Source organism: Scyliorhinus torazame, chromosome 12, assembly GCF_047496885.1.
Source record: "Scyliorhinus torazame isolate Kashiwa2021f chromosome 12, sScyTor2.1, whole genome shotgun sequence".
NCBI lineage: Eukaryota > Metazoa > Chordata > Chondrichthyes > Carcharhiniformes > Scyliorhinidae > Scyliorhinus > Scyliorhinus torazame.
In genome coordinates, this window is record NC_092718.1 from 202,364,407 (window position 1) to 202,378,787 (window position 14,381).

Sequence of the window (14,381 nt, forward strand, 5' to 3'; positions counted from 1 at the left end):
CTGTTTCCAACTCAGGGGCTGGGGTTTAGCACAGGGCTAAATCGCTGGCTTTGAAAGCAGGCCAGCAGCACGGTTCAATTCCCGTACCAGCCTCCCCGAACAGGCGCCGGAATGAGGCGACTAGGGGCTTTTCACAGTAACTTCATTTGAAGCCTACTTGTGACAATAAGCGATTTTCATTTCATTTCAACTCTTCATTGCTTTGGAGGCTCCAGCAGCCACGCAGGTCCAGACCCACGTCACTGGCCAAGGGTTGAAGCAGCCTTGGGGGGGGGGGGGAGGGGATTGAGTGTGCACGTGCGCGGGGACTGCCCCTCTCTGCCAGCCACCCCCCCCCCCCCCCCCGGGGGCGCCGCTCACCCCTCTTCTCCTCCGCACATGGTTGCGCCCAGATGAGGGCGGGGTGAAAGGTGACAGGAAGTGGCGGTGGCGGCGGCCATGTTGGCCCCAGCGCTGTGTCTTCAGCAGCTTTGTTGTGGCCTCTCCTCCCCGAGCGCTGCCCGTCCCGAGGCGAGATGGAAACCACCTGGGGCGCCTTCATATTTCAGGTGAGGCGGCGGGGAGAGGAGAGAGAGGATGGATCGGGGACACCGCTACCCCCACTCCCGCGCAACAGGGCGCCTGAATCTGGAGCCCCAAAGTCGGCATTTTGAAGTAAAAGATCGGGGAAGTTCCCTCCTCTCTCTCTCTCTCCCTCTTTCCCCCTTCCCTCTCTCCTCTTCCCCCCATCTCTCTCTCTCCCCTCAGCCTCAGGTTTAGCGTTCCCTGTTCTTGTTTCAGATTCCACAGCATCCGCGGCATTTTGTTTATAAACAGTCAGACTTCCTGCTGGTTTCTAACCCGATAGATAATGCATCACTCACTTAAAATAAACCACCTCTTTACATCAATATAAAATAATGAAGAGCTGAAGAATGAATATATATATATATACTGTAGGCAGCAATTGGGAATCCCAATCCATCCAAGGAAATTACGAATTTAACTTACTTTGGGTTTTCTTTTAATCCTCTCTTTCTCTCCCCCCCCCCCCCCCCCCCCCAACCAAAAAAAATCTAAATGAGCAATAAGTTTGCAGAAACAGTTGTCAGTTCAGCAAGCAGAACGAACCCAAGCATTTAAGAGGAGCGCCTGAAACGCTGCCGCGTCCAAGGCTGGAAAATGGGATTGGAATGGACAGGTGCTCGATGGCTGGCCCAGACACGATGGGCCGAAAGGCCTCTTTCTTTTGCGCCGTTAAAAACCCTGTACGACTCTATCCCTGCCCATTCTCCACGCTAATTATTTACTGGTTTGTTTTTTTAAAGCAGTTCCTTGCATGCTGTTTATTGTCCCAAAACATTTCTTGCCGCCTGCTGCGCAGTTAAACTTTATCTAATTGTGTGCGGCTTGTTTTGCGTGTAGTACAGGGCACACAATACGATGTGTTGGGGTCACTATACCCAACACAGAGATTGTGGTTATTTTAGAGGTTCCCTTTCAAGTCACCTCTTTGTTTCGATGACAGCTGCTCAACATACATAGATTTTCCTTAAAGCAACGAGGTTTACTATACTTGAATGTGGGATTTTTGGTATTTTTCAGAAAAAAAGTGATCGTCTAGCAAAGCTGTTTTCTTAGATACAAGTTGAAATTTGTGCAGCGGGAGTGTTAATTGGCCTAATTTAAAGTGTTGGGTGATTTGAAGCAAATCTATTTAGATGCTAACTTTGCTTCCCAACTGTAATGTGCACTACCAAACTGAATTATAGATCAAAAACAAGAGGAACCCTGAGCCAGTATTGTGCCACATAAGAACACGGGAAATACAGTAGAAACAGGTGTTGCGGCATTTGTTGCCAAGCCGATTCCATCATTCAGTAGAATCATGGCTGATCTACCTCAATTCCACCTTCCTGTATTATCTCAATTTCCCCTTGGTATCCAAAAATCAAGCGATCTCTTGAATGTGTTCAACAGCTGACTGTCCACAGTGCCCTGGAGTAGGGAATTCCAGTGATCCAAAATCCATTTCAACGAAGAAAGTCCTCCTTGCGTTGGTCCTAAATGCCAGACCCCTTATTTTGAGATTTTGGGCTCTAGTTCTGGGCTTCTCAGCCAGGAAAACATCCCTCCACCATCGATCCTGTCAAACCTTTAAAAAGTTGACTTTGAAGAATTTTAAATCTTTCAATTAGATCACCTCTAATTCTTCCAAAATCTCAGAAATTTAGTCCCTCAACCTCTCCTCATAGGACAACCCTTCAACCATGAGTCAGTCTAGTGAACCTTAATTTTCTTCCCTCCAAGGCTAATATATCTTTTCTTCAAAACCTATGGGTTTCTGAAATGAAAACCAAGCACGCCTGTTTCAGGTGATGGCCAAAGGCAGCAACAATGACGTGAGGAATACATTTTTATGCAGTGAATGGTTAGGATCTGGAATGCACTGCCTGAAAGTGTTGTGGAGGCAGATTCAATTTTGGTTTTCCAAAGAGGATTGGATAATTAGCTGAAGAGAAAAAATATTCAGGATTACGGGGAAAAGTCAGAGGGGGTTGGGACTAGGTGAGTTGCTCCTGAGAGAGCCGTCACAGACCGGGTAGGTCGACTGCCTTGTGACCGTTCTACGGTTCTTTTAAAAGAAAAGTTAGAGTACCCAATCAATTTTTTCCAATTAAGGGGCAATTTTAGCATGGCCAATACACCTACCCTGCACATCTTTGGGTTATGGGAGCGAAACCCACGCAAATACGGGGAGAATGTGCAAACTCCACACAGACAATGACCCAGAGCCGGGATTGAACCTGGGACCTCGACGCCATGAGGCAGCAGTACCGACCACTGTGCCATCATGCTGCCCTTGTTCTCCAGCTCTATAATAAAAATGAGCTTTTATTTATCACAAGTTGATGAACATGTGCCTTTAGTTTGAATATTGTGCTAGCACAATGTTCGTGTAAAACCCTGCTTCTTTCCACATAATGTCTTGGTTACTGTGTACCAACAGAAATCTAGGAAACCATGAGATGACTATTTCTGAGTAGATTTGAGCGCTGCCTTCTTTGTATTTGATTCGAGGATCCTGGTCTCAACCCTACTTTTGGCAGATTTCAACTGGATTGGCCTCGGAACAATTGAGTCCCAGTGCTTCTGTGTTAGAGAGGAGAAGACTGTCAGGGTTTCCGTTGGTGATATTTAGCATTTCTTGCTCGGAATGTATATGTGTATGCCGAGTGAACACAGAATTGGGATTGTTGGCGGGTTTCTTTATGATCAGAAAGTTTTAACCCTCCCTTTTATGATCGTAAATAAACATTTTGCTGAGGAGAACTTGTGTGGAGACATAACCTCAGCAAGAAGCCAGTCATTCAACAAGTGAATTTATGTAGTGTCTGTAATGTAAAACCTCCCGAGCAGCTTAAGAGGAGTAACTAGCAACAATGTTCAATACCAGGCCACATTAGGTCAGACTGGTTTCAAGGAGCATCTCAAAAGAGGAAAGAGGCAGAATAGTTTAGGTTGGGAATTCCAGAGCCCTGGGTCTTGGCAGCTGAAGGCGTGGCCGCCAGTGGTGGAAGAATTAAAATTACGGATGTTTAGTGCAGTGATCAGTGCAGATATCTGAACATTGCAGAGCCGGAGGAGATTCACGAGCTATGAGAAGGATTATACAGACTAGGGTTGTATTCCCTGGAATTTAGAAGTTTGAGGTGATTTGGCCAAGGTTTTTAAGAATAGATGAAGAAGCAGTCCGTGTCCATATGTAGCAAGACCTGGACAACATTCAGACTTGGGCTGATTAGTGGCAAGCAACATTCACACCGTGGCACAGTGCTTAGCACTGCTGCCTCACAGCACCAAGGACCTGGGTTCAATTCTGGCCTTGGGTTTCTCTCTGTGTAGAGTTTGCACATTATCCCAGTGATTGCGTGGGTTTCCTCTGGGTGCTACGAGTTCCTCCCACAGTCCAAAGATGAGCGGTTAGGTGGATTGGCCATGCTAAATTGCCCCTTAATGTCCAATGATGTGCAGGTTAAGTGACGGGGATTGGACAGGGGACTGGACCTGGGTAGAGTGCTTTTTTGGAGCATCGGTGCAGACTCAATGGGCTACATTGTCTCCTGCAGTGTAGGTATTCTATGATTCTACATTTCAACCGGTGCAGACAGGATGGGCTGAATGGCCTCTTTCTGTGTTGTAACCTTTCTATGATTCACACAAGTGCCCAACATTGATTCATCTCCCCATGACATTCAATGGCATTAGCATTGCTGAATTCCCCATCAACATCTTGAAGGTCACTATTGACCAGAAACTGAACTGAACCAACCCTATAAATACTGTGGCAAGAGGCTGGGAATTCCGTGTTTAGTAACTTGCCTGACTTCCCAAAACCTATTCACCATCTAAAGGGCACAAGTCAGGGGAGTGAGGGGACACTCTCCCAACAATACTCCATACGTTCAACACCATCCAGGACAAAGTAGCCTGCTTGATTTGCACCCCATTCACAAGCATTCACTCCCTCCACCACCAAAGCACAGTGAAATATGTGCATACAATTTGCAAGATGCACTTCCTCCCACCAAGGCTCCTTAAGCAGCACTTTCCATACCTGCAACATCTACCATCTAGAAGGACAAGGGCAGCAGATACATGGGAACATTGCCGCCTGGAAGTTCCCCTCCAGTATTGGGGGCGGGGGTGTGTGAAGGGCCGGGGTAAGTGATTTGGGGGGTTGGGGCGAAGGGCCGGGGTGAGCAATGCAGGGGTGGGGGAAACTGGCAGAGGTGATCGATGTGGGGGCAAAGGGTCGGGGTAATGGGCAAGGGCTGTGGCGAGCGGGTGGGGAACGAAGGGGGTGGCGGGGCTTTTGCTGCAAAATGTTGGTTTGCAACCTTTTTTTTTTTTTGAAAAAAGGCAGGGGCGAAGGGACATGACCAAAGCTCAGGCACTGGACCCCTAAAGACTTTCAGCAAGCTCATTGAGGAACACCATTGAAAGGATGGAGATCTTGTGGCGTAGTGGGTAGCATCCCTGCCTCTGAGTCAGAAGATCTGGATTTGAGTCCCACCCAGGACTTGATAACCAAGAAAGGTGTGTTCATAATGCAGCCAGACAGGTGGAGTATAAGCTTGCAAAATCCTTCCAAGCACGGCAAAGGCCAGCAGTAAGAGTGGGAGAGGCGTCTGATCAGTCATGTTTGATGTGAAGCGGCATCCCTCAAGCTATAAACCTCTGGCAACAAACTAGCGTAAATGTCCCAGGAATAACTAGTTATTGAAACAGACAAAATCTGCCTTAGTACACCACTAGGTGCAGGAAGAGAATTGGAATTCAAAATAAAAGGATGAATGTAGCCTAGAGTCGGAGAACCATAGTGGGGATGTTAAATATGCTGAACAGGACATGGAGGTTAGCAAGAATGGGTTTGTTGGGCGAATGAGTCCTAATCTGGTATAAAATGCAGACAGCGCAGTTTCACACAAATTGGACCGAAGCTGGTGTGGGAGAAGCTGGTTGTTTTTTTAAGATGAAACCGGAGTCTTTTAAAAAATATATATAATAAGTGTATTTTGCTTGCTCTGTTAAAGTAACACATAGTCACTAAGTTACTTAGCCACTAAGTAATGCTTTTGGCATTGTTATTTTTAATTTTAAGAATATGATTGTTCCACTCATATATTGTCCCGTCATGTGGTATCTTCTGAAAGTTGCACATTGAGTGCTGTGATTTCAAGCAAACCTGCCCATCTCTGCTACCTCAGCCAAGTGGCCATTCTTCACCTGAGCCTGACTGGCGGTGTCAGCAGAATATGTCACCCGACTTGAACTGATCCTTTCCTACGATCGGGCACTGTCCCAGCAAGTGTCATTGGAAGTAATCAGGTGCGGGAATCTTCTTGTTCAGCACCTTCCATGTCTCTGGATTTTCTGAGTCTGACTGTGTCAAAGAGGGGCCACCAACCAGTTTGAAATAATATAAAGATAGAACATAGAACTGTACAGCACAGTACAGGCCCTTCGGCCCACGATGTTGTGCCGGACTAGTCTGAAACTAAGATCAAATCAACCTACTCCCAATCATTCTAGTGCACTCCATATGCCTATCCAATAACCGCTTGAAAGTTCCTAAAATGTCCGACTCCACTACTATAGCTGGGAGTGCATTCCACACCCCAACCACTCTCTGAGTAAAGAACCTACCTCTGACATCCCCCCTTTATCTTCCACCATGAACCTTATAGTTATGCCCCCTTGTAACAGCTACATCCACCCGAGGAAAAAGATGCTGAACGTCCACTCTGTCTATCCCTCTCATCATCTTATAAACCTCTATTAAGTCGCCTCTCATCCTCCTTCGCTCCAATGAGAAAAGCCCTAGCTCCCTCAACCTTTCCTCATAAGACCCACCCACCAATCCAGGCAGCATCCTGGTAAATCTCCTTTCCCCCCTTTCCAATGCTTCCACACCCTTCCTATAATGAGGTGACCAGAACTGCACACAATACTCCAAATGTGGTCTAACCAAGGTCTTGTACAGTTGCAGCATAACCTCACGGCTCTTAAACTCAATCTCTCTGTTAATAAATGCTAACACTATAGTATTTCTTCACGGCTCTATCCACTTGGGTGGCAACTTTCAGAGATCTATGGACATGAACTCCGAGATCTCTCTGCTCCTCCACATTCTTCAGAACTCTGCCGTTAACCATGTAATCCGCATTCAAATTTGGCCTACCAAAATGAATCACCTCACACTTTTCAGGGTTAAACTCCACCTGCCACTTTTCAGCCCAGCTCTGCATCCTATCAATGTCTCTTTGCAGCCTATAACAGCCCTCCACATTATCCACTACTCCACCAATCTTGGTGTCATCAGCAAATTTACTAACCCACCCTTCAACTCCATCATCCAAGTCATTGATAAAAATCACAAATAGCAGAGGACCCAGCAGTGATCCCTGTGGTACACTGCTGGTGACTGGGCTCCAGGATGAAAATTTACCATCTACCACCACCCTCTGTCTTCTATGTGATAGCCAGTTACTGATCCAATCGGCCAAATTTCCCTCTATGCCATGCCTCCTTACTTTCTGCATGAGCAGACCATGGGACACCTTATCTGAAGTACTGTGGCTCAGTGAATTGTACTAACTTGATTGTTCAGCAGGTTTATATAGCCTGGTTCAGGAATTTCTTCTGGAGAATATATCGCTTACCAGCGTCACTGATACTTGTTACTGAATTCGAAGGCTGGATTGGATGGGAATTAAATTGCAATGAGCAATTTTTACAAAAAAGCTGATGGTAAAACTCAAATGTTTTTTAAGATAACCAGGATGGTGATCAGCATTTAATCTGTTGAAGGCAGTTGCGTGCAGTTATATGGATTAAAATGTAGAAATTTAAAGTTCTCATGCCCCATCGAATTTTCCCAGTCCTGAAAATTAATTTTATTTTGCTGACTTTTAATTCTTCCGTATTGAGTCCAAATGTTATTTCTTAGTGTTTTGCCTGCAGTAAACGCTGTTTTACTTGTGGGTTGGGATATGCATTGCAGCATGGACTGAACATATCCTCATCCTTCATCTATACATACTTTCACAGGTTCCGTTGCTGGGTAGCGATTAGGAGTAGGAATCCTGGCTGACGATTTTCCATCAACCCTTGCTGCTCTCACAGATGCAGCATGACATATCTTAGCTCTCAGTACAGAAGAGGGGACTGACCCTTTTTTAGTTAACTAGCTGACCGACATGTGCAGACCATGTTTAGAAATAAAATTTAATATTCTTTTGTGCTCCTCAAGTGTAGGATATAAATATAGGAAGAATGGAACATTTCTTTAAATGTAAGTTGTTACCAGTCAGGCTAGGTATTTGAGTTAGCCTCTGATCCAATGTGCTCACTGCTCTAATGTGGTATTTTGTTCCATTTCACAGTCAGCAAATAAGGTGTTGACTGCTCAATTGGCGGCATGTTTGCCCCTGAGTCACGAGATTCTGGGATCATGTCCTGCTCCCTGGTGTATGGATATGAAGGGGCAGCATGGTAGCACCGTGGTTAGCACAGTTGCTTCACAGCTCCAGGGTCCCAAGTTCGATTCCGGCTTGGGTCACTGTCTGTGCGGAGTCTGCACGTTGTCCCCGTGTCTGCGTGGATTTCCTCCGGGTGCTCCGGTTTCCTCCCACAGTCCAAAGATGTGCAGGATAGGTGGATTGGCCATGATAAATTGCCCTTGGTGTCCAAAAAAGGTTAGGTGGGGTTACTGGGTTAGGGGATGGGGTGGAGGTGTGGGCTTGGGTGATGTGCTCTTTCCAAGAGCCGGTGCAGACGCGATGGGCCGAATGGCCTCCTCCTGCACTGTAAATTCTATGATTCTATGAAAGATCCCCCAGGCATTATTTTAAAGAAGAGCACGGATAGTATCCCTGGTGTCCTGGTAATATTTATTCCTCAATCAGCATTACAGAAACTGATTATTTGGACGTTATCACCTATTTGGGATTTTGCTGTGTGTAAGTTGGCTGTTAAGTTTCCTACATTACAAAAAATGTTTCTTTGGCTGTGAAGTGCTTTTAGGCACCTGGTGATTGTGACAGACGCTAGCTATATCAATGCAAGTCTCACAAATGATTGGAAGATGAGATGGGAGGTGGTGGCGTAGTGATATTGTCACTGGACTAGTAACCCAGAAAAGCCAGGGACCTGGGATCGAATCCCATCCATGTCAGTTGGTGGAATTTTAATTCAATAAAAGTCTGGAATTAAAAATCTAATAATGGCCATAAAATCCGTCTGGTTCACTAATGCCCTTTACCTGGTCTGGCCCACAGGTGACACAATGTGGTTGACTCTTAACTGCCCCCTGAAATGGCCTAGCAAGCCACTCGGTTGTGTCAAACTGCTAGAAAGTCAATAAGGAATGAAACTGGACAGATCACCCGACATCGACCTCGGCACTGAAAACAACAGCAGCAAACTGCCCTGTCAACCCTGCAAAGCCTTCCTTACTAACATCCGGGATCTTGTGCCAAAATTGGGAGAGCTGTCTCACAGACCAGTCAAGCAATACTCTGACAGACTCTAAATCATATCATGGAGATGATGTCCCAGACAGCACCACCATCCCACCAGAGCCGGTGGCACAGTAGTATATAGTCAAGAGGGAGTTGTGCTGAGAGTTCTCAACATTGACTCCGGACCCCATGACATCTCATGGCATCAGGTCAAACATGGGCAAGGAAACCTCCTGATGAATCAATACTCTCCCATGTTGAACACCACTTGGAAGAAGCACTGAGGATGGCAAGGGTGCAGAATATACTCTGGGTGGATCTTTAATGTCCATCACCAAAAATGGCTCGGTAGCACCACTACTGGCAGAGTCCTAAAGGCCATAGTTGCTGTGGCAGGTGGTGAGGGAACCAGCAAGGGGGGGAAACATGCTTGCCCTTATCCTTACCAATCTGCCTGCCACAGATGCATCTGTCCATGATAGTATCGATAGGAGTGAGCACTGAACAAAGTTCCATTTTCACGTTGAGGATGACCTCCAGCATGTTGTGCGGCACTACCCCAGTGCTAAGTGGGATGGATTTTCAACAGATTTAACAACTCCAGACTGGGCAATCATGAGGTGCTGTGGGCCATCAGCAAAATTGTACTCTATCACAATCTGTAATTGCATGGCCCAGCATACCTCCCACCCTATCATTACCACCAAGCTAGGCGATCAACCCTGGTTCAATGAAGAGTGCAGGAGAGCATGGCAGGAGCAGCACCAGGCATACCAAAAAATGAGGTGTCGACCTGGTGAAACTACAGCACAGGGCACTTCCATAAACAGCATAAGCCGCAAGCGATGTACAGAGCTGCGCAATTCAGCAATCAACGGATCAGATCCTGCAGTCCAGTCATAAATGGTGGTGGACAATTTAACAACTTGCTGGAGAGGAGGCTCCACAAATATTCCCATCCTAAATTATGGAGGAGCCGACCTATCAATGCAAAAGGTCAGGCTGAAGCATTCGCAATAATCTTCAGCCAAAAATGCCGAGTGGATGATCCACCTCTGCCTCCTTCTGAGGTAATTAGCATCATGGATTCCAGTCTTAAGCCAATTCAATTCACTCCCCTCCCCAATTTTTCGAAGAGGTGACCAGGCGAGTAAATGAGGGAAATTAATTTGATGTAGTTTACTTGGACTTCAGCAAGACTTCAGATAAGGTCCCACATATTAGGTTCTTAAATGTGGTGATGACGACCCTGAAGGGTAACGAAACAGCATTTGACCGAGTTTGGCGGAGTTTAAGGAGACCTAGCAAAATTGATGTCACTGCGAATCGGGGAAAACTCTTAAGCTGGTTGGAGTCATACAAAGGAAGATCATTTGTGGTCATCGGAGGTCAATCATCTCAATTCCAAGACATCACTGCAGGAGTTTCTCATTGTAACGTCCTAGGCCCAACCATCTTCAGCTTCTTCATCAATAACCTTCCTTTCATCATAAGGTCAGAAATGGTAATGTTCACTGGTGATTGCACAGCACCATTCGCGACTCCTCAGATACTGCAGAAATCCATGTCCAGATACAGGAAGACCTGGACAACACCAGGCTTGGATTTACAAGTGGCAAATATCAAATGTGCCATGCAAGTGCCAGTCAATGACCATCTCCCACAAGAGAGAATCTAACCATTACCCTATGGCATTACCATTGCTGAATCCCTCACTATCAACATCGAGGTGTTACCATTGACCAGCAACTGAACTGGACTAGCCATATAAATACAGTGGCTACAAGAGCAGGTCAGAGGCTGGGAATCCTGTGGTGGGTAACTTGTCTCACAACTCCCCAAAGCCTGTCCAACATCTACAAGGCACAAGTCAGGAGTGTGATGGGATACTCTCTACTTGCCTGGTAGAGTGCAGCTACAACAACACTCCAGAAACTCAATACCATCCAGGGCAAAGCAGCCCACTTGATTGGCATCCCTTCCACAAACATTCACTCCCTTAACTGTGGCAGCAGTGTGTACCATCTACAAGATGCACTGCAGGAACTAACAATAGTTCTCACCGAGAAGGACAAGGGCAGCAGACACATGGGAACACCACCACCTAGAACATGCAGTGCAGAAGGAGGCCATTCGGCCTATCGAGTCTGCACCGACCCACTTAAGCCCTCACTTCCACCCTATCCCCGTAACCCAATAACCCCTCCTAACCTTTTTGGTCATGAAGGGCAATTTTTCATGGCCAATCTACCTAACCTGCACATCTTTGGACTGTGGGAGGAAACCGGAGCACCCGGAGGAAACCCACGCAGACACGGGGAGAAAGTGCAGACTCCGCACAGACAGTGACCCAGCGGGGAATTGAACCTGGGATCCTGGAGCTGTGAAGTCACAGTGCCATCCACTTGTGCTACCGTGCTGCCCCTCCAAGCCATATACCATCCTTCCTATTTTAGAAATCACCATTCCTTCGTGTCGTTGGGTCAAAATCCTGGAATCCCCACCCAAACAGCACTGTGGGTTTACCTACACCACAGGGACTACAATGGTTCAAGAAGGCATCTCACCACCACCAAACCGGGATTGAACCTGGGACCTCGGTGCCGTGAGGCAGCAATGCTAACCACTGTGCCACCTTGCTGCCCATGTCATGGCATCTTTAATGTCCATCAGAACAAACAGACTACATTTTATCTGAAGCTTCTGTCCTTCATTAATGCAGTAATCCAGAGTGCTGCACTGCAATGAAATTGGAATAAACATTAGCAGCTAATAACTGTTCAGGATGTGAAAAGTAATTGCTTGTTAGAGAAGAAACTAGTTCTGTGTTAAAATTATGTATCACTTGTGATACCAAGACCCACAAAGAAATGTCTGAGTGACTGATCTCGGCCAATAAAGATACTCCAACCATGTAAGAGAAAAATTAGCCAATGATTCCTGCAAGGTGCTTGTGTGTGGATGTTGGGTAAGAGGGGTTTCTGCTCGACTCAGTGGTGCCCTGTGATTGAGTGCTTTGCTACCTGAGTGAAGAATGGCCCACTGAGACAAGGTGCAGCAGCAATGGAACTGTACAGCTGCACGAGTCAGTACAGAGAAGGAAATGAAAGAAATAGCACAACTGATATATATTGATTGCAGTTTAGACTTTTGAGATATGTTCTGTTTAACGTCATAATAGCTTGTTCTTCAATCTCCTAATGTAATCTCATCTGAGCACGGTAGCAGAGTGATTAGCACAGTTGCTTCACGGGTCCCAAGTTCGATTCCCGTCTTGGGTCACTGTCTGTGTGGAGTCTGCACGTTTTCCCTGTGTGTGCGTGGGTTTTCTCCGGGTGCTCTGGTTTCCTCCCACAGTCCAAAGATGTGCAGGTTAGGTGGATTGGCCGTGATAAATTGCCCTTCGTGTCCAAAAAGGTTGAGTGGGGCTACTGCGTTGCGGGGATTGGGTGGAGGTGTGGACCTTGGGTAGGGTGCTCTTTCCAAGAGCCGGTGCAGACTCAATGGGCCGTATGGCCTCCTTCTGCACTGTAAATTCTATGAACTATGAACATTTTAACCTGCAATTGTAAGATGCTTTCTTCAACATTATATATGTACTTTCCACATTTTTCTAGCGCCAATTCTGATGAATTTAAGTTGTGCTGTTTCTAATGTGTCAGAGACTGAATGCACAGTGATTTTTCTAACACAGTTTTTCACAAACCTTTGTTTTTGCATTTTGAATTGCTGTTGAATTTTAGAAATTAGTTCATGGCATGTGGGTGTCGCTCGTTAGGCCAGCATTTATTGCCCTTCCTTAATTTCCCTTGAGAAGATGATGGTGAGCCGCCACCTTAAACTGCTGCAGTCCATGTGGTGTAAGCGCACCCGCAGAACTGGTTAGGGAGGGAGTTCCAGGATTTTGACCCAGTGATGGTGAAGGTACAGCGATATATTTCCAAGTCAGGATGGTGAGCGGTTTGGAGGGGAACTTGCAGATGGTGGTGTGCCCCTGTATCTGCTACCTCTGTCCTTCAACATGGTAGAGGTCAGGGTTTGGAAGGTGCTGTTGGAGGAGCCTTGGTGAGTTGCCTGTAAGTGCATTTTTTAGATGATGTACACTACTGCAACTGTGCGTTGTCAATGGAGGTGTGAATGTCCAAGATGGTGGGTGGGGTGCCAATCAAGCAGGCTGTTTTGTCCTGGCTGCTTGAGTGTTGTTATTTGATTTGACGTGATTTTTGATTTGATTTATTGTCTCACGCACCGAAGTACAGTGAAAAGTATTTTTCTGCGGCCGAGGAACAGTACGTACATAGTAGACACAAGAATAATCAACAGGGAATATTGACAAATGGTACATCGACAAAACAGTGATTGGTTACAGTGTGGAACAAGGGGCCAAACAAAGCAAATACATGAGCAAGAGCAGCATAGAGCGTCGTGAATAGTGTTCTTACAGGGAACAGATCAGTCTGAGGGGGAGTCGTTGAGGAGAATTGTAGCTGTGAGGAAGAAGCTGTTCCTATGTCTGGATGTGCGAGACTTCAGACTTCTGTACCTTCTGCCTGATGGAAGGGTCTGGAAGAAGGCAATGCCTGGGTGGGAGGGGTCACTGATAATGCTGTCTGCCTTCCTGAGGCAGCGAGAGGTGTATACAGAATAAATGTGGGGGTGGCAAGTTTGTGCGATGCGTTGGGCTGAGTTCACCATAGTCTGCAGTTTCTTGCGATCTTGGACCGAGCAATTGCCATACCAGGCTGTGATGCAGCCAGATAGGATGCTCTCTATCGCACATCTGTAGAAGTTTGTGAGAGTCGATGCAGACACGCCAAATTTCTTTAGCTGCACTTATCCTGGCAATTGCCGAGTATTCCATCACAATCCTGAGCTGTGTCTTGTAGATGGTGGGCAAGCTTTGGGGAGTCAGGAGGTCAGTAACCTGCCTCAGAATTCTGAGCCTCTGACCTCTTGTAGGCACAGTATTTATATGGCTAGCCAGGTTCAGTTTCTGGTTGATAGCAACCCCTCGATATTAGTGGGGAATTCAGTGATGCTAATGTCATTGAATGTCATGGGGTGATGGTTAGATCCCCTCTTGTTGGAGATGGTCATTGTCTGCCATTTGTGTTGCAGCACGGCAGGTGGTTATGCCAGGCTGCCCAAATCTGAAGGAGAAACTTAAATCAGCTGCCCCAATGATTTTGCAATTTGTGTTATGAGTTTTTTGAAGTCAAGATAAGTAACACTCAGACCAATTATGATTTTTATATATTAAAGTTAAACATTTATTAAACCAAAAATAACCTTCACACAGTTAACAGTACTTTTCAAACATTTCCCAAAAGATTTTTTGGCTTCAATAAACTTGGAGCAAAACCCCCTTTTGATGGC

At 46.2% G+C, this 14,381-nt stretch overlaps 1 protein-coding gene across 5 annotated transcripts in view; it reads left to right on the forward strand.

Moving 5' to 3' along the window:
- The first annotated feature begins 400 nt into the window (after window positions 1-400).
- LOC140386881 (vascular endothelial zinc finger 1-like) overlaps window positions 401-14,381 on the forward strand; it is a 55,780-nt gene continuing 41,799 nt past the window's right edge. For 3 of the 5 annotated variants that reach the window (XM_072469701.1, XM_072469703.1, XM_072469705.1), the window contains exon 1: window positions 402-548. In XM_072469701.1, coding sequence (XP_072325802.1) covers window positions 516-548 — 33 coding nt within the window. In that variant the 5' untranslated portion in view covers window positions 402-515. Of the gene's footprint in view, window positions 549-14,381 lie in introns of all 5 variants that reach the window. The other 2 variants (XM_072469702.1, XM_072469704.1) reach the window with 1 other exon arrangement.